The 18,845-nt window shown below is 52.2% G+C and overlaps 1 protein-coding gene across 9 annotated transcripts in view; it reads left to right on the top strand.

The window, feature by feature from the left end:
- Positions 1 to 18,845, top strand: part of Jakmip1 (janus kinase and microtubule interacting protein 1) — a 146,902-nt gene that overhangs the window by 83,610 nt on the left and 44,447 nt on the right. For all 9 annotated transcript variants that reach the window (XM_058572421.1, XM_058572424.1, XM_058572423.1 and 6 more), the window contains exons 4-8: positions 8,093 to 8,302; positions 9,077 to 9,196; positions 11,446 to 11,592; positions 12,339 to 12,479; positions 13,994 to 14,053. In XM_058572421.1, the coding sequence (XP_058428404.1) occupies positions 8,093 to 8,302; positions 9,077 to 9,196; positions 11,446 to 11,592; positions 12,339 to 12,479; positions 13,994 to 14,053 (678 nt within the window). The remainder of the gene's footprint in view (positions 1 to 8,092; positions 8,303 to 9,076; positions 9,197 to 11,445; positions 11,593 to 12,338; positions 12,480 to 13,993; positions 14,054 to 18,845) is intronic.

The raw sequence follows: 18,845 nt of genomic DNA, 5'->3' as shown, positions 1-18,845 counted from the left end.
ACATCATGGTGGAAGGGCATGGAGGAGGAAAGTGGCTCCAGTCAGGAAAACCAGGAAGCAGAAAGACTCTTCTCACCAAGGATAAAATATATACCCCCAAAGGCCTGCCCCAGTGACCCCCCTCTCCCGCCACACTCTGCCTCCCTGCAGTCACCACTCAGTGGTTATACAACTTGATTATACACCTACAAATCCACTCTTAATAAGTTTGCCAAGTTGTATAGCCAGTTGTATAACCAGTTAATCCCTATCAGGGGATTAATGCACTGGTTAGGCTAAAACTTTCATCACTCCAATCATTTCACCCCTAAACTTTCTTGCACTGTCTCACACATGAGCTTTTGGGGGACACCTCTTCTCTAAACCATAACAGATTTCATTTATGTGGTCAAACCAGCCCCAGTGCTGGAAACAAGGGTGTGTGGATTAGCTGGGGATGGGTGGACATGGGAGGCAGGGGCTTTCTTGGGTGTGAGGAACATTCTATATTTTGTGTGTTCAGATACAGGCGGTTCTAATTGGCATGGTACCATGTGAAATGGGACTCATGCATATCAGTACTATGCCCTCATTTTGCTTGTTCCTGTGGTGACTACATCGGATCTGTCACTGCAGAGCTGTGCAATGTGAGGACTTAGTTCTGCTTTGCACACCTCTCCATCACAGGAGTGCTATGGAAAGTGAGGGCTACCTGTACGCGCAGAAATTGTTCTAAACTTGATCTGTGTGTACTCCTTCCTGCATTTATGTTATAAGTCAACTGAAAATAAGATACTAAAAGAAAAATGAATTACCAACATCATTAGGATTCTTGAGGGCCTAGTAGAAGCACTCTGTTTGTTATCTTCTGTGCTGATTCTCAACCAGTTGAAGAATTAGACAAGCGTCAGCAGAGGGAGATGCAAATGGTCGCCTTGAAAATGCCATTTTCTGAAAGGAGCCAGAATGGCTTTCTGACTTCTAGCCATGATGGCAGCTTATTTGATAGAGCCTCTGAATCTCAGAGCAGACACAGTTCCCTGAGTCCTGCCCCTGCTGGTCCAGGAGAAGCAGGAGGGCAAGGACATGAGGCCCCCACGTGCAGGCCCTGGATGGCTGAGCACCAGTAACTGAGCCTGTCGGGGAGAAAGGGTTGGGATGGGAAGGCCAGGAGAAGGCAGGGAGACCCTGGGCTCCTTGTGGACCCCAGGGGTGGTGCAGAGGCGCTTACCTAACAAGCAGCATGGACAGACTGTCCTCGCCCTGTCCTTCAATCGAATGGAGCCAGTAAGGGAAGCAAATCTGAGAATTGATTGACTCGAAACTGAGAGCGGTGTCTGGCTGTGGCACTGCTGCATGGAGGCCTAGAGGAGGCCTGGGCCTGGTCTTTCTCCACCCTCAACTCTGCTTTCCTCTGAGTTGGCATCACTGCCAGACTATGGGAATGAGATGGCTGAGGGGCAGGACCTTTGCTAGCTCAAAACCTGTGGTGTTGGTTTCCAGGAAGAGCCTGCCAGGGGTGCTGAGTGGTGCTGGACTATGCCAGCCGACCCCACAGAGAGCGTGGAAGAGGCCGCCTGCGTGAGGCTCCGGAGCTGAGTGTGGGGACGGCCCGCAGGAGGCCCAGGGCAGCAAGCACCAAGCGTCCACACGCACAGGCAGGGCAGAGCCCACCCTGTGCGGGCACCAAGCTGTAGTCACAGCCTCCGCTCCTAGCACTTGGGCCACGAAGGTCCAGTCCTGACTCTGCTTTTCTGTCCTGCCAGTGCAAGGAGCCATAAGGTCATTGCATTTTAGTTATTTTCTCTGGCTCCAGACAGCTCTACAACTCCTAAAAATATTTTAAAAAAAAATTCACCTTCTTGCTCTCACAACTTAATCAAAGGAACATTTGCTTCCCTCCAACTACCCAGGTGCGGTCTAGCCTGGCTTTGTCTGTGCAAACTTGACTGACCCAACACCATTTGCCCAGGGATGAAAACGAGCACCCCGTGTGCTTGTTGTGGCCAGTGGGTAGTGACGTGTGCAGCCCCACATCCTTCTGGGATTTTGTGAGGTGAAGCACTCATGGCCCCATTTCATAGGCTAGAATCTGGGGAGGACTTTGTACTCTCTCAGGCCACTGGTCATCTTTAGAACTCGTTTGTAGATGATGCTGTGTTAAGGGCAATGTTGAGTGAGCTCTGAGAAGAGCCTCGGGTTGTAGTGACAAAGGTTTGCAGGAGTTCCTGTCCTAGTCCCTCCCTCAGAGAAGGCAGAGCGCAGAGGCCCACAGGGTTAGGAAAACAAGGCAGGCAGGTGGAAACTTTCTAAAAACATGACAGTTCACTCCTCAGTGTCTGAAAAGTCTGCCAAGTTTATTAGAAAACAACTGATTTCATCATTAGTCGCACATTAGGACTACCTGGCTCCCAGAGAGGAGGAGCAGTGCCTGTTAGATGAGGTCAGCTCGCAGTGGTGAGGGGAGCAAGGCAGGGGGCGCTCTCCCCTCTGTGGAAGAGCAGCAGGAGGGTTCCGAAGAGGAGAAGGCGGAGGTGGGCCTTGTGCAGGTTGCAGGCTGCCTGGGGCCTTCGCACAGGCGCCTCCCTGTGGTCTGATCAGAGTGTCCTTCCCTCAGACTTGGCATGGCTGGCCCTTTCTTACTGAGAAGTCCCCAGACCAGTGTCCTCTCTGCAAGGAGACCTGCCCAAGCACCTAGGGGCCCCTCTGTTGGGAGGCCTGCCCAGGTGCCCATCTTCCCAGCCAGCCCCCGAGCTGCTCCAGCACCTCTCATCTGAAATGGTTATCTGTCCCTCTTAATTAGTTTCTCTGACGATCTGAGTTCCATGAGGGCAGAGGCTGGTCCGTCTTGTCCCCCTGAGACCTCAGAGCCTGTGCAGTATGGCACGCTGGCTTCTGGTTAGGGTCCAGCAGGAGTCGTGTTCCTGCCCGGGATGCTCTCATTCCACATCCAGGACTCCACTGAGGGGGCTTGGAGAGATGACACAGTGCAGAATGCGCCCCCATGGCCTCTGCTTCCTGCGTCAGCAGTGGCATTTGTGACAATCATAGGGATGTGGAGGATGAAGTGAGGATGTCAAAAGTGAGGAAGATGCACAGTTGTGTTCTCAGAACTGTCTTTCAGAGAAGCCAGCTGAAGGGAAGCAGGTGGGAAGCAGGGCAGAGATGGCCTGTAGGCTGCTGCTGGTGGGTGTTTCCATCACCCATCCAGAGTCAAGGGCCTCAGTGTGGGGTGAAGATCAGGAGGCCTGGGGCTGCCCAGGCCAATGAGGGCAGCAGAAGGGAGGAGGGTGGAACCCCCACCGGGGTGGTGGGACCCTGGAGCCCTGGGCATAAGTTGAACACACAAGGAGTGGTGCAGAAAGTCTGTCCTGGTGTGATTATCTAGACTCCCCTCTTGTTTGCTGTGTAATCCCAGGGAAGTTGCTTACCATCTCAGAGCCTCTGATGCCTTATCTATAAAATGGGGGCAATCACATATCTGTTGCAGAGTTATGAGAATTAAATGAGCTAAAGCATCTAGCAGCAAGTTTCTGTAGTAGGAGACATGAAAAATATCTTCTTTCATCACAGGGACAGTGCATATGTAAAAGAAAGAAAATGGGGATGAACTGCATGTGTTTACACAAGCGACGCCAGGACTGAATCTCCAGTGTACCCAGGAATCAGTGCCGAAAGGCTATTTCCATCTTAGGGCCAGGTAGTGGTCCCCAGTTCAGGTGCCTCCCAGCACATGTGGCTCTCGTGGCTTTGCCATGGTCTGTGTGGACAGAGCAGCAGGCGCTGTGCGTTCACCTGTTGTCGTCTGCTCAGCCTCACTGCTCAGGCAGGGCTGTTGCCATGACAGCACGTTGGGAAGGCAGCTTCCTGTCGCCCCTCCTTGCAGACAGGCAAGGCTCTGACTTCCCCTGCACACTGCATGCCTCTTAGGAAGGGCACTCCTGACCACAGGGGGCAGTGATGCCCTGGTGCTGGTCACTCCTCAGACCAGCTGGGAGCACTTGGGCTGTTTTTAGGTGGGATGCCCTCAGGTGATCAGGGGCTTGCTGGGTGGAGGATTTTCCCCTCTCATTTACAGGGTCTGGAGATCTGCAGGCAAGGGGCTCTCTAGGGCTCCAGAGAGTTGTGAGGAACACATGCATTTCCCAGGGTCCCTTTTTGAAGAAGTCCTGGGATGTGGCACTGATCCTCATGGTCCTTCGTCCCCATGGAGTACCAGCCGTCATCTTTGTTTCAGGTTGGTGGTAGGAGGAGAGATGAAGAAGGGAGTTGGGTCTTCCTTTGAGGACACTTTCACTTTAGAGGTCACACATACTTTAACCTCTTGGCCAGGATTACCTCTTTCAGCTATACCTGGCCACAGGGGATGGGACAGTGGCCCTTTATTAAGTGCCCTCAGCTCCTGGAGAGTCTGGCATGGTGCTCTGTTAGTTTCCCAAGGCTGCTGTGACATTACCACAGACATGCTGGTTTATAATGACAGAGGCTCCAGGTCCAGCACCCAGGTGTCAGCAGGGCCATGCTCCCTCCAACAGCTCTAGACAGGCTCCTCCCTGTCTCTGCCAGCTTCTGCTGGCGACTGGCCATGCATGGTGCTCCTTGGAGTGTCCGTGCATCTCTCCAGTCGATCTTCTTGTGGCCTTCTCCCATGAGAGCCCCATCTGGTCCTGTCCTTATGCAGACACCAGTCACTGCACAGTCTTATCTTAATGTATATCTTCATTCCATCTGCAAATACCCTATTCCAAATGAAGCCATGTCCTGACTCTCTAGGTAGGCATGCTCACCTCACTATAGGTGCCAGGGAGGACAGTGAGAAGGATGTTGGGGTGGTGGCCTCCAGTCTTTGACCCCATGAAGGGGAGTTCTTCACAAGATAACTTTCAATGATGGCTCATTGGAAGCTGGCCAAACTGCGGTTTCCACTGAGATGCACGTCCTGGTAGGTCCAGCTGCCCAGAGTGACCGGATCCTGTTCTTGCAAGGAGAGGAGAAGGGAGGGTTGGAGAAGCCACCTGAATTTGAGTCATGGTCTGCTGACAGCTTGGGCCCGGGCACATTCACCTTTCTGGCCTGAGTTCTGTGTGTGCAGCGGGGTAAACGATGTCTGTTCCCAGGGTCTTGAAGGCTGTGCGGATTCCTCTCTGAAGTACAGTGAAGCCCTTCACTCACACTCACCTATGAGAGAGAAGTGGACGCAAGTTTGTCATTCTTTCCCATTCTCTGGCCCTTAGGGCTCTTTTGGTTCCAGAGGACAGAAATTCTACTTCAAACCGTCTTCATCCTTGAGAGAATCTTGCTTTCACCACTGTGAAGTTGTAGGATTGGCTTCAACTGTAGCTCCAGGGCATGAGTGCCCTCACCCCAGATGCAGGTATTTGGGGATCTGCTGTCTCATGCTGTGCCACCTTCAGGCCAGGCAGGGGCTCTTACGTTGTGCTGGGGAGAGATCACTGCTCTTAAGCTTAGTTCTTAGCTCTTAAGAACTTGCAGGAGGGTATAGAAATGTATTCTCCAGGACGTTGTCTCTGATTGGGTCAGGTATCCATCCCAAACCAATGACTGTCAGAGGCGGGCCATGTGGGTGGCCAGAGCCAATCATAGACTGCCCTGGGAACTTGGAGTGTTCCAGCCTCACCCCACCCATTTCCTAACCCACCCATGGGCTGAGACTAGGATTGTCAAAGAAGGGTGCAAGGACAAGGAGGAATGTCCAGCACGGTGAGAACGAGGGCTCAGGAGCCAATGGTCCAGCACTTGCACAGCCCCTGAGGGCAGGGGCAGCACTGTTGGGAGCGCACAGCCTGAGAGGCAGGTGTAGGGTCCAGGCATTGTGAGACTGCCTGCTGCCTGCGAGTGGCTTGGCTAGTCTCTGAAGCTCTCTCTTGGATTCCAGCAGGGGAAATACAACAGTCTAGAACATGTCAGCTGCAAAGTGTCTTCTGCATTGTCCATCTGTTCTCCAAGGCCATCTCCACTGGTTGAGAATGTTTCTTAGAAACCTTTTCCATCATGGTTGGGGTGCCTCTGCTGTCACCACCTGGATGACGGCAAGTTGGAGCTCTTCTAGGCTGGGAATTTGGGGTCCTGCAGATGCCCTGATTGCAGTGGTGCTGCATTTTGAGGAAAGTCAGCATGAGATGGTGGTGGGTTGCACACCTGGGCCCCAGGCAAAGCCATGTGCAGCTGGGACGTGGATACTGAGGGGGAGACTGGAGTCCTGCCTGGATAGCCTGTTAGCTGGGTCACCCCCACTGCCACTACTGTGAGGTTCCCCTCACTTTATTTTTCTTCTCTTGGCACTAACCACTCAGATCTACTACTGCATTTACTTATTTCTTATGTTTTCTCTTTCCTACTGCAGAATAGAAGCCCCAGGGTAGGGCAGCAGGTCTGTTTGCTCACTGAAACCTCCCATCACCCACAGAAAACACTTGGCTGGGTATTTGTTGAGTTAAGGGAAATACTTGTGAATGGTATATATCAGTAGACTCCTTCCACCTAGATTCTGATTGCTCCCGCCTTGGCATCACATCCATAGCATCTTTGGGGGTTGTCTTAGCAGGGAGGCAGTGTCCTCCCACTCAGGAATTGGATGTAGCCAAAGCAGGTGGGTGCTGATGACCAGGGTAGCAGTGGAGAAACTGCATCAACGCCGGCTGCTGAGCCCTGGAGAGATCTGCGCAGGGCAGGTGGAGAGCAGCCTGAAGTCTTCCAAAGAAAGGTCTCTGGTGTTGGCAGGCCTGCAGCTCGTGGCTGTATGACCTCCTAGCCTGGGACCTGGGGTACCACTTCTCTCCTGTTATGATCTCAAGTGTATTTTATCAGTTTTCAGTGGCTTGCTTTGTAAATTAGACTGTCTTATGTGATGTAGGCGCTGAGAAAGGTCAATGAGTCAATGTCAGGTCAGCATCGATGGCATGCTCATATTCTCATATGCTTGTGGAGTCCTTTCCATGGTTCACCCAGCAGTTTGACCTTTCCTGGGCATGTGCTTGACACTGTCCTCGCTGCGCTATGCGCGTTCTTTCAGAGATTTACCCATCTAAACAGAGCTGATTGCTAAATGCTGTGACAACAAGTAATCACCCAGCTCAGGCCATTGTGATTTTGGTCAATTAATGAAACTCCAATTGTCCCTTTTAATGCCTGTCTGGGTTTCCTGGGACCACTGAAACAAATCATCTTAAACCAGATGGCTTTTTACAACTTGTGTATCCTCTGACAGTTCTGGAGTCATAGAAGTCCAAGTCCTGGCAGGACCACACACCCTCAAAGGCCTGAGAGTGTGCTCCTGGAGGGCCAAGCAGGGAGGCCAAGCCACCAAGAGGTTCTGTGATATTGGGGCTCTGGGGCAAGTCAGGACTGGGTGTCCATTTAAGTGTCAGCTGCATATGGGAGGAGTTGATGACATGGGTGAGGACGTGGCTGTCCACAAGAGGGACACAGGGAGAAGAGGCCCATCATGCAGGATCTGTAGGCATCAGGGGCAGCCAGAGCAAGTCGTGTCTGTGAGGAGGCTCAAAACTGAGGAGCCCCTGTGGAAGAGGTGAGGGAAGGAGAAGTTCATGAGGCAGTAGAGGGCCACCTTGTAAGGCACTGCTCAAGTTGAGGCTAGGAGGACGAAACTCGTCCAGTGGGCAGAGGGCCTGGAGTGCCTTGGCCACCCTGGCTGGAGCTATTTTGGTGGTGGGGTGGGGGCTGAAGCGGCTGATGAGTGAGTGGGAGACCTGGGGCTGAGTGGAGCAGCGGCCGTACAGAGCAGCTCGCTGTAGAGATATATTGGGCGGGGTGTGCTGCTGGGCAGAGTTTACGTGTTCTATTAAGTGAAGTGGGGGGGGGGGGATTGGGCATAGCTGAGCTCCAGCAGCAAGTGCCAGGGTGACTGTATAGGTCCTTGGACTCAGAGATCTGTCCACTCTGTCCTCAGGGGAATAAAGGGGAGCTGGACTCAGGCCACGGACTTGGGCCACTATGGTCCTGAGAGTTCCCAGTTCAGTCAAGCCTGTCCACAGCTCTGGTTTGACCTCCCTAGGCCTCAGGCCCTGGCAAGGAGCAGGTTCCCTGGTCATGAGCCCCCTCCATACCTAGGTGCCCTCGCTTCCTTTTCCAGATGGATGAGATCAGAGGCAAAGACCGGGTGATTCTGGCCCTGGAGAAGGAGCTGGGTGTGCAAGCCGGCCAGGCCCAGAGGCTGCTTCTACAGAAGGAGGCTTTGGATGAGCAGCTGGTCCAGGTCAAAGAGGCTGAGCGCCATCACAGCAGTCCAAAGAGGGAGCTCCCGCCTGGCATTGGGGACATGGCGGAACTCATGGGGGGCCAGGTAAGGCGCAGCTCCCGCAATAAGCCTTTGCACTTCAGGGCTGACCAACACCACCCCTTCCTCCCTGCCCATCATCTTTTGGCTAGCCTGCCTTCTCCAGCCTTTCCCACCCTCCTGCGCTCCCACCTTCCTTCCATGCATCTTCTGCCCATCCGTGTACCCTTTCCTCCCCAATTGGCCTGTCCCATGTGCCAGGCCAGCGCTGGGCGCTGAGAAGGGCCAGGTAAAGACTGGCTGCTTTGGCCGAATGTGGTCTCAGGACTCGTTGCAGAGAAAAACATGAAGACTTCACACAGGGTCCACTGTGGGGCCAGGAAGGGACCCAGGAAGGCAGGGAGTGGCAAAGTCAGAGTCCTACGAGTCAGTGAAAGTGACAACTGCAAGGGCATTGAGGGCACTGGCCGGGCCCTGACGGAGGGGCCCCGAGCATGCGGCCTGTGGTCATTCACGCCCCCTGTGCTAGGAGCGCTGTGTTTCAGCACTGCAGCGGCTGGCGCTTCAGCCTCTGCCCAGGAGGACTGGGCAGGTGGCATGGGCAGGCCTTTGTGAGAGAGGCAGGGAGGCAGAGCTTTGAGAGGTCCCTGGGGCCACTGAGGGTGGAAGTCTCCATCCTCTGGACAGGACGTCTTCCCCAGGGGTGTGGCAGGGTGTGGGGCGTTACCAACCTGCTCCCCGCCCCACAGCTGTCCTAAGGACCTCTGCTGCTGTGTGCTCTGGGGAGCCCTCCGTCCATCGAGGCCTCCTCACACTACGCTTGTCTCTTCGCTTTTTTAGGATCAACATATGGATGAGCGAGACGTGAGGCGATTTCAACTAAAAATTGCTGAACTGAATTCCGTCATACGGAAGCTGGAGGACAGAAACGCCCTGTTGGCAGATGAGCGGAGTGAACTGGTAATCTGCTGCACAGGGACAGGGAGCGCCCCGCAAGCAAGGGCCCTGGCCGCGACACCTGCCTGAGACACGGGGTCAATGCAGAGCCCTTGGTTGTCTTTACATTCCTTTTCATTTTCTTTTTTTTTTGATTAAAAATTTAACACACATTGAAGAACTCTGTTAGTACCTGTTGTTTGGAAGGAACTTACCCCTAGAGCACAGTTGGAGAAGTTCGGTGAGGCAGGTAGAGGGGATGTTCATTGCAGTACTGTCTACAGTAGCCACCCAAACAGCCAGGCACAGTCACTAATACTGGAGCACTGGCCAGGGTGGCTTTGAAGCTTTTGTGCAATGACTTCTACACAGTCATCAGGACTGAGGAGGTAGACCACATTTAATTGACATGGAAATTTGTTTCTAATTAAATGATAAAAGCATTTCACAGAACAAAAATAATTTGTTACCATTCTGGTTACAGAAAGGCTTTTTTGGGAGGGAGGGCAGGTGATTTGATTATAGTTAGTTTTTATTTTTATCTTTTTACTTTCTTTTGCATCAAAGTTTATATGCTTCTATGTTTAAAAAATAATGAATATGGACTTCTGGTTAAAAAGCAAATCTCCAGTAATAACAGCAACTTCATAAATCTGTTTAGATTCACTGGATAAACTGCTGAACAAATTTTTATGTGGAGTATCAGTACATAAACTTTTTGACAAACACCTCCTAAATTTTATGTTTAATTTTGATGAAGGGAAGTGTGTCTATAGAATATTTGACAAAAACAGATGAAAAGTGTTAAGTATCACTCCAAGCCTTCAACAGGATCAAAATCAATTCATTTTCTTCTAGTATTTTTAAAGGCATATTTAATACAGCTTTAATCAAACTGTACATCTAATTTATTTCTACTTTTCACTTAAATATTCATGAACAGAAAAACTACTGAGGAGCTGTGCTGGTTGCCGAGTGGATTAGGAAATGCCCACAGGCCCCAGGCAGCTGGAGCACTGAGGTGTTTGAAGTGGAAATCTATCCTTTTCCAGCATTTGGCCTTGAGCCGGGTGCTCCTGCTAGGGGCTCTGACAGACCCTCTGAACAGACAGTCCCAGAGAGCTTCATGCTAACTCTTAAGATGGCAACTGCAGGCAGGGGTCTTGAGTCAGTCCCTCGACCTTGAGCCTTGGTTCTAGCACTTTCTTGTGACCATGTTGCTCTCCTGTCCATTGCAGGCTCTCATCCTTAGTGTGGGGTGGGCTGGCAGGCCCTAGGTCCCAAGGGCTCAAGGAAGGAGAGCGGGAAGGTCCCTGGTGTTTCAGGCTCCTGACGGGGACTTAGGGTGTGATCCTTATGGCATTTAACTTGTTCTAATTTTCACTGTGTGTTTAATTCTCACTTCAAGTCTGAGGCAGGTGCTGCCATCATTCCTATTTTATAGATGAGGAATTGAGGCTAAGAATTTGACTATGATCATGCAGCTAAAAATTAACATTTTATTCCTCCGGGATACTGCCCGGAGGAAGAAGTGTGGTGTTTCTAACCCTGCACAGCCCCCCCCCCCCCCGCCGCCCCATTCCTCCTTTCTGCCCCCCCCCACCACTCTGTCTCACTGGCCTGCCCTCCACACTGCAGTCAGAACCATGGATGGTTCTAGAAGATAAACCTGATTATAGACTCTCCTGCTTCAAAGTCACTAGGAACTGGGTGGAGAACAAATGGCCAAGAGGGGCCCCAGAGGTGTTCCCAGAGATCAAACAAGAGCCTGTACATCACAAGGATGATCTGCCCAGAGGTCCTGGGGAGCTCCTCCAGGGCTAGATGGCTGTGCTTATCTCCTGGCCCCAGCACTGGAACTGGCACGCTTGAGCCCAGGGTGTATCTGTTGGCTGAAGGACGCTGAACTGCCGGGGTAGCCAGGAGCACAGTAGGTAGGATTGAATCTCCTGTGTGTGATCTCTGACCTCTGGGGGTCAAGTCCTGGGGAAGGACCATGGAAGGGAGGTCACAACACAGCCACCAGCCAGTGGAAAGCCTGAGGCCCATCTGTGGGCCACCCTGTCAGGCTGTGGCCTCCTCCTCCTGCCTTACTCCAGTGGCTGAGGCCTGGGTGAGATGCTACATTTGGAGGCTCTTTCGGTGTTTGCACTGTATAGGTCCTTGTGGTGGCAGCTCTGAGTGGGCTGCTAAATCTCTGCTCACTTCTCTAGCAGGAGTTTGGCCACCCCCAAGCCTTCAAGCGGCCTGATCTCTATCTGTCCCCACCACAGCTGAAACGGTCCCGTGAGACCGAGGTACAGCTAAAGCCACTGGTGGAGAAGAACAAGCGGATGAACAAGAAGAACGAGGACCTGCTACAGAGTATCCAGAGGATGGAGGAGAAAATCAAGAATCTCACAAGGGAAAACGTGGAAATGGTAAGTCCCAGCCATGCGGGACCACCCTGGGATTCTGGTCTGGGTGGTCCAGCCCTAAACCTCACAGTCCACATTTCCAGGGCCACTCTTGCCTTGCTCCCAGGAAGCCTCATGAACAGGGTCAGTCCACACAGCCTTTTCCGTTCTCTCCATTTCTCTAGAATGTGCACTGCTGGGGGCATCTGTGCCTGGAGGGGCCAAACAGCTGTGTCCTTAGAGACATCTCAGTTTTCTCTGAGCCTCGGTTTCTTCATCCACAAAATGGGAAGGAAGAAGTCCGCATTGCAGGATGTGGACATCCACCCGTAGGATGCATGACAGTGCACAGAGGGCCCCTAGAAAGTGGGGCTTGTAGTGGAGCCCCATCTGTGGGAGCAGTCACAGGAATTACTCTTGATCCAGTGCTGACCTTCCCTCCCAGGAGGATGGCTGGTCTCTGTGGACAGGGCAGATTATGAGTTGCTCTAAGGTGTGTAAAACAGCATGAGCCATCACAGCTGAGCAGAACCTTCCAGCTTTCAAAGCTCTTTCAGACCACCCTCTGTGCCCCCCATCCCTGTGCCCTGCCTACCCCTTCTCCCACTCATGAGCATCATCAGCCGCATCACAGGCTTGGCTGGGCCTGTGACTGTCATCCCCCGTCCTCTCATCGGCCTTCTGTCTCCATGCCCTGGCCCACACCAGTGCTGTCCCTAACAACCACTACTGCATGGGTGATCCTGCAGTGCTCTCTCCCTTGGCCACAGAAAGAGAAGCTGTCGGCCCAAGCCTCCTTGAAGCGTCACACGTCCCTGAACGACCTCAGCCTAACCCGGGACGAACAGGAGATCGAGTTCCTGAGGCTCCAGGTGCTGGAGCAGCAGCACGTCATTGATGACCTCTCGCTGGTAAGCCGCCTCCACGTGAGTGGCACCACATGACACGCAGTGTCGGGGTGGGCAGTGGGTAATCAGGGCCAGGTAAGGCAGCATAGCTTTGGGGACCTGCTGTGTTCCCTGTGGTGTGCACATTCCTGCTGTATTCTGCCAGGAAACAGCCCTGGTCTCCATGAGGTGAGATGCTGCTACCTGGGAATGGTGTCATGGCTACTCTTGTGGTTTCCCTGGTTTGCTGTTGTTAAGAAGCAGTGTCAGTTGTAGCAGTGAGTCTTCTGGCCTTTACAGAGTGGGTATGATCCATCCCTGAGAAGCCTGGGGATTATTAACAATTTTTACATTTTTATTGTTTTAGCTTAGCTGTTGCAGTCTGAGTTTGAGCCAGCAAACCTGAACCTTGTGATCAGATGAGAATTTGAAGGGCTTGTTAAGGCCCTTCGTGTGTTTACGACTATTGGGGTGCAGATCTGTGGAAGGAGATGAGAATGGGCCTGCCTCAAGTAGGGGGGATGTTCTATCCAGAGAATTCTGCAGGGCCACTATTGCCCTGCAGTGAGCATATGCTGCCTGCCCAGGAGGCATGGTGGGTCCATTCACAGGACAGAAAGCCATCAGAATTCTAGGGAAGGCTTTGGCCAGTGTCACACTCTCTCTGTCCGTCCTTCTTTCTGCCTCTTTCAGTTCTTCCTTCCTTCATTCACCCACCTATCCAAATATCCATCCGTCTTTCCTTCATTACCCAAAAGAGTTGATGCAGCTTAGGATGAGAAAACACTCAGTGAGTGGGGATAAAGTCAAAAAAAGAAGAAGAAACCAAATCAAAACTAGAGAAAATAAGGATAATGCCTAAGGATCAGAAGTGTGGACCATAAAGCTGAAGCTAAGCACCAGATTTGTTCCGCTGGAGGGAGAAGGAAGATGTGATTAGGAGCGAATCCCTGGTTTTATGTGGGGCACAGTGCTGCTGCTGCTCCCGCCCCACGGGAACCATTCCTACTGACAGAGACCACCAGACACCCCAGTCTCTTGTTCTTTCTTACAGCAGTGCCATAGAGCAGGGTCTAGCCTGGGTAGCAATGAGGAAACAGAGGAGGGAAATAAAGCTGTCTTCAGGCCAGGAGGAGGCTCTAGGGGATTTGATCTCAGCTGTGTCCATGTTCAAAGCCACAGGTGTTCTCACCCTTGCTGCTGTCGCAGGTAGAACTTGCCGAGGCCAGGGAGCCCCTGTGCAGTGCACTGCTTCATGCTGTACAGCTGCAGACCCCAACGACGAAATCAGGCACGGTAGGACGGGGCTGGCGAACCCAGACATTTCCCAGATAAGGACCTGAGTGAACGGCTTGTCCCCGTAGCTTAGTTCCAAGAAACAGCTATGACTTGGGTGCTTAGATCCTGGAACATCCTGTCCCAAGGCAGACAGTAGGCATGGCATGGCAGTGTCCCTCCCAGCCCTGGAGAGCCGGTAGCATTGCTAGGTGTGACAATGTGAGGCCAGCTGGAACAGCAATGGTTGTGTTTCCTTCCAGGAGAGGGAACGGCTCCTGCGCTCCAAGAGGCATCGAGGGAAAAGCCTGAAGCCACCTAAGGTGAGCCTTGAGAATGTCACTGCCCTTTCACAGACCTGCAGTGCAGGCAGACCATGGAAAGGGAGGGTATCGGCCGTTTCTACAGGGGCCTGCAGCAAAGACACCGGCTCGTGTGTTGGGTGATGGGAAACCTGTTATCACCATTTTTCAAAGCAGCATAAATTATAGTTGTGTACTGTGACCCAGTTATGGTAATTTATGCATGGAAAACTTACTGATGCAATTCTGCATTTAGACTGCAGGGTATATTCACCCAAAATTGAAAGCATAAATACCTTTTGAAGGATTTAAAGGACTCTCTGGCTTGGTTTACACCACACTACTCCATTCTCAGAGACCAGAGATCAGGAGCTTTGTGGGGTTTGGAACAATAAAGAACGGTTCTATTTGCGAAGTGGTCTTGCCATTTCATAGTGATAGTGTCCAAATATCCAGTAAGAAGAGTGTTGAGTTGGGCTCCTGAGGCTCAGATGCTCAAAAGGCCCAGGGCCCAGGCTGGGGTGTGGCAGGGCAGACTGGAGTGAGTCCACATAATAATAACAAATAAAAAAGCATAGATTGCACTTAAACCTGTGAACCTGTTGTCACCAAGACATGGGCCTCCTTTTCCATTCTCTGAACCAGGGGCACTGCCGGCTTTGTCTTCTGTTAGGCCAACAGCTGTGTGGATGTGATAGTGAATGGCAAGAGTCTGCGGCCTTGGAGTCTGGGCCTAACTGGGCCAGAATACTGGTAGCTATAGAAGATGGGCCAGGTGGATAAGGCTATCCAGTCTTTGAAGAGAAGTGTTATGTGTTAGTATCCTGGGGCTGTCTTAACAAAGTGCCTCAAAATGGGTCTTTCAGAATGACAGAAATATATTGTCCCAGAGAACAGAAATCTTATTCAGGTGTTGGGAGGGCCACACTTCCTCCCTCTAAAGTCCACAGGAGTCCTTCCATTTGTTGCCTCTCCTCTTCTGGTGGTTTCCTGGCAGCCTTTGGCTTCCTTGGCTGGCAGCTATACCATCCTGACTCTGCTCTTGTCCCTGTGTGGTGGCTGTCTCCTGTGAGTCTCTGTCTTCACATGACAGGTTTTATGAGGATGCCAGTGGATTAAATCAACATGGTCTGGTGTTAATTTCATAATTACATCAACAGTGACCCTGTTTTCCTTCAGCAGTACCAGGGTTAGGACCTCAACATATCTTTTCTGGGGGGACACAATCCATAACCCCTTGCTTTATGTAAAATCTGAGCATTGTAAACTTTGGTGTAGAAGGCTACAGTACTGTAGACCACCTAAAATATCTGGCTCACACTGCCCCCTGGTGGCCAATAAAGTGTATGGGATGAGCGCTACAGGCAGAAGGTAGGAAGAGTTCACTGAAGGTGGGCTGTGGGTGCGGCTGGTGTTATACTTCCCATTTCGTAGTTACAGGAGACATGTAGACAGTAAATATGGGAACAAAGAGAAGCCATAGGTTGAGAAGGCTGAGGTTCAAATTCAGGTCTAGGACTACTGGGTCAAACATCCACCACGCAGCCAAGCTGGCCAAGGGGGAATCTCTGCACGCTGGCCTTAGATGCTCCGTAGTGGATAGTGCTTTAGGCAAAGCTTGTTATTTGTTAACTGGGAGGTGAACAGTGACATGCCCCATGTAGGCTGTGGGCATCCTCTGTGTTCCCCAAGCTGCTGCTATGGAACGGTCTTGCCTTCTTTTTTAAAATTTTTTGGTACCAGGGGTTGAACCCAAGGGCACTTAACCACTGAGCCATATTCCAGCCTTTTTTGTATTTTATTTAGAGACAGGGTCTCACTGAGTTGCTTAGGGCCTCACTAGGTTGCTGAGACTAGCTTTGAAATTGTAATCCTCCTGCCTCAGACTCCCGAGCCACTGGGATTACAGGCGTGCGCCACCATGCCTGGAGTTCTCTCGAATTTGAATTGACTTAACTATAAGCATTTATCCACATTACACAGTGCCATCATGGATGTGAACTTCTGTGGCTACATAATCCGCCAAGGAGACAAGCTGTGCGTTTGACTCCATGCAGCCATTGGGGCATGCCTGAGGCCAGGGCCTCGGGTTAGGGATAGCTGCAGTGGCTGTTTTGCCCGCACAGCCAGCCTCTGGGCCTGTTCTGTTGTATTGTCTGACTGCAGAACATTTCATTCAGGGACTATACAATTATTTAGTTACCCTTTCCCCTATTGTTGGACTTTCTGCTTCTTTAAATGTCGCCAAAGCAAAGTCCTTTTGTGCAGAAAGCTGTGACTGTAGTCTGGATTGTTTCCATGGATAGATTCTGGGTGGGTGGAATGTGGGTGTAATGGTGGGAAACATGATTTCGACTAGGGCATTGCACCCCCTGCTGCCCATGGTGCCCAGTGTATATTTCTGGAATATATAGACATTCTAAAATCTAAAAGCTCTGAAATTTGAAACAGTTTTGGTTCCAAGCATTTCAGATGAGGGATGATTAACCTAAACCAGAATGCCTGAATATAAAGGGTTTCTTTTTGCCCTTTTCCTGATTTCTGAATACACTGACAGGAAGAGAAATTTTACAGAGGGTCAGAAGCAAAGCATGCTTTGCTACCCATGTGCCCAGCATGCAGGGGCAGGGCTGCCTTTCTTGCCCTCCATGTCCTGTTCACTGCATGGCACAGAGCAGGTGACCCTAAATGGTTGTTAGCTGTGTAAGTACGTTGCCTCTCCTGGAAAAAGGCATCTGTCTTCTGGGTGCTGGGCTGTCCAGAGAAATGGGGACATGTGGTCATTTTAATGAAGAGTCTCATGTTCCCAGAAGGCCGAGTTTGGGAATCTGCATGGAAATTTTCCCAGGCTGGCTCAGGTCTCACCTGCTTCCTGGGCCCACCGCTGTCTGCTCTTCTTCTCAGGATTCAGTGCAGGCCATTTCCCCTGTGCTCCTGCTTACTCCAGGGTCGTAAGGGGGTGATGGAGTGGCCATCCAGATCTCTGCGGCCCTGAGCATGTTCAGTAGTCTCCCAGAGCTGCCTTCCTTCTCTCCTGCAGGCTTCAGGCACTCGGCAGCTTTGCCCTGTAAATGGCTCCCTTGCCCTCTGTCCTCCAGACCTCCAAGTACTCTCCCTCTTTTTCAGGGGTTTCACTTCAGAGCACTGTGGTGAATTCATTGAAAGGAGAGGAATTTTCTGGAAGGCTGGTAGTTCCATTCTTGCCCTCTGATGCTCTTTCAGAAGGAGTTTCATGAACCTCCCTGGACTCTGTAGTTAGCCCCTATAGGAGACCTCCTTCAGTTTCACGCCCGTGCCCTGGTTTGTGGGAGATGGGGCTAGAGGAGAGTCCTGGATGCCATCCCTCATCTTCCTAGGTGCCTTAGCCTCTCTGAGGGTCCTGACTCTGTCTAACTGGGCCTTGCCAGGTGTGGGAGTCCCCCAGGTCTGTCTAGGAACCTGCTAGTTAAGCGTGGCTCACATTAGTCCCCAGTCAGGGCTGCGGGAGGAGGGTCCTGAACAGCGTTGTCCTGGGTGTAAGTGGGGGTTGCTCTACTGGAGGCTGATAGAAGGTCCCCACCCAGGTGGTGAGCTGTACAGCAGGCACAGAGGCCACAGCTCAGTTGAGCTCCCAGCATCGGACAGCTGCTAAACACAAGTGCCGTGGTTCACAAGCCTTGGGTGAAAGCCGGGCTGGGGGTCTCAGATGCACTGGGAGAGGGAGGCCTGGAGCAGTGGGGCAGCTGCAGCCACGGGCAGTGCGGCATTGGTGAGGTGTGCACACCTTTAGAACCTGGGTACTGGTTCCTGAAAAACAGCCATGCCCCTGAGGTCCAGTGACACCTGAGGCCAGGCTGCTGCCTCATGGACAGGAGGATGAAGCAGGCTGTGGGCACCTGTTCCTGTGTAGGGCGCCTGGCGTTGGCCATCACGTGCATGTAGTCTCGCTCGCTGTCTATCCCCTTCATGGTGTTTGCGGTTGGCCGTATTCCTGTTGGCCCCTCCCTGCTCTGTCAGCAGCTGGTGGGCTCATGGCGGCTTGTCACACCTGTGTACCCAGCTACTTGCAGCTGCCAGCACAGCGTTGTGTTCTGAGAGGGGCAGAATGGTTACTCTCAGGTCACATCCTGTCTGTCTTCACTGTGACCCTCAGCTAGAAGGGATGAGGGCTTGTTCCCTGTGGATCAGCTGTGTCCCTGGTCACCTAGTCCCTATTCCACAACCACCATCAGATCTCAGCCCATGTATTTCTGAGCAAAGAGAAGAAGCTGGTGGCAGGACTTCCTGCCAAGCCACCAGGTGGGTGTCTGGGCTCCATCAGAAGCTTGGAGCCCCTCTGGGACTGCTCTGTGTCCTCCCTGCAGGGGAGACCTTTGGTAAAGCCCTAGGGGGCAAGGTTTGGGTCCTGGAGACAGGACATTAGGACACCTGTGGGGAGGAGGGGCTGTGTCCTGGGCCACCCCCAGCACTTAGCACCAGCACCCACACAGTCTGCACTGTTCCTATCCTCACAGAAGCTCGCAGGTTACTAAGCAACAAGAGAAGAGTGGAGCCAGCCTGGTGGAAGCAGAGCTCGGAAGCCTGGCCTGGCCACAGAGCTGCCAAGCGCACCTTGTCTGGAATAGCCAACGACCGCGTGTCCCTCAGACCCCGTCTGAATATTTTGGAAGATGGGAGGTTCTGCTGGGTCTAGGTCATTTGCTGAAATAGGGCGGGAAACCCAGTGCTGGGGAGAGCATGGTAGTGAGCCTCAGCTTCTGCAGGGAGCTGTGGCAGAGGCTGGGCTTGTAGGATTCTGGCCCTCTGCCTGGTGTCAGGAGGGACCCCAGGCCCT

The sequence above is a fragment of the Marmota monax genome, unplaced genomic scaffold (assembly GCF_021218885.2).
Source record: "Marmota monax isolate L192 unplaced genomic scaffold, Marmota_monax_Labrador192_F-V1.1 WCK01_AAM20220418_F8-fsc00009, whole genome shotgun sequence".
In the NCBI taxonomy this organism is placed as follows: Eukaryota; Metazoa; Chordata; class Mammalia; order Rodentia; family Sciuridae; genus Marmota; species Marmota monax.
The sequence above is the reverse complement of the archived record's forward strand: the minus strand, read 5'-3'. Positions and strand labels throughout refer to the sequence as shown.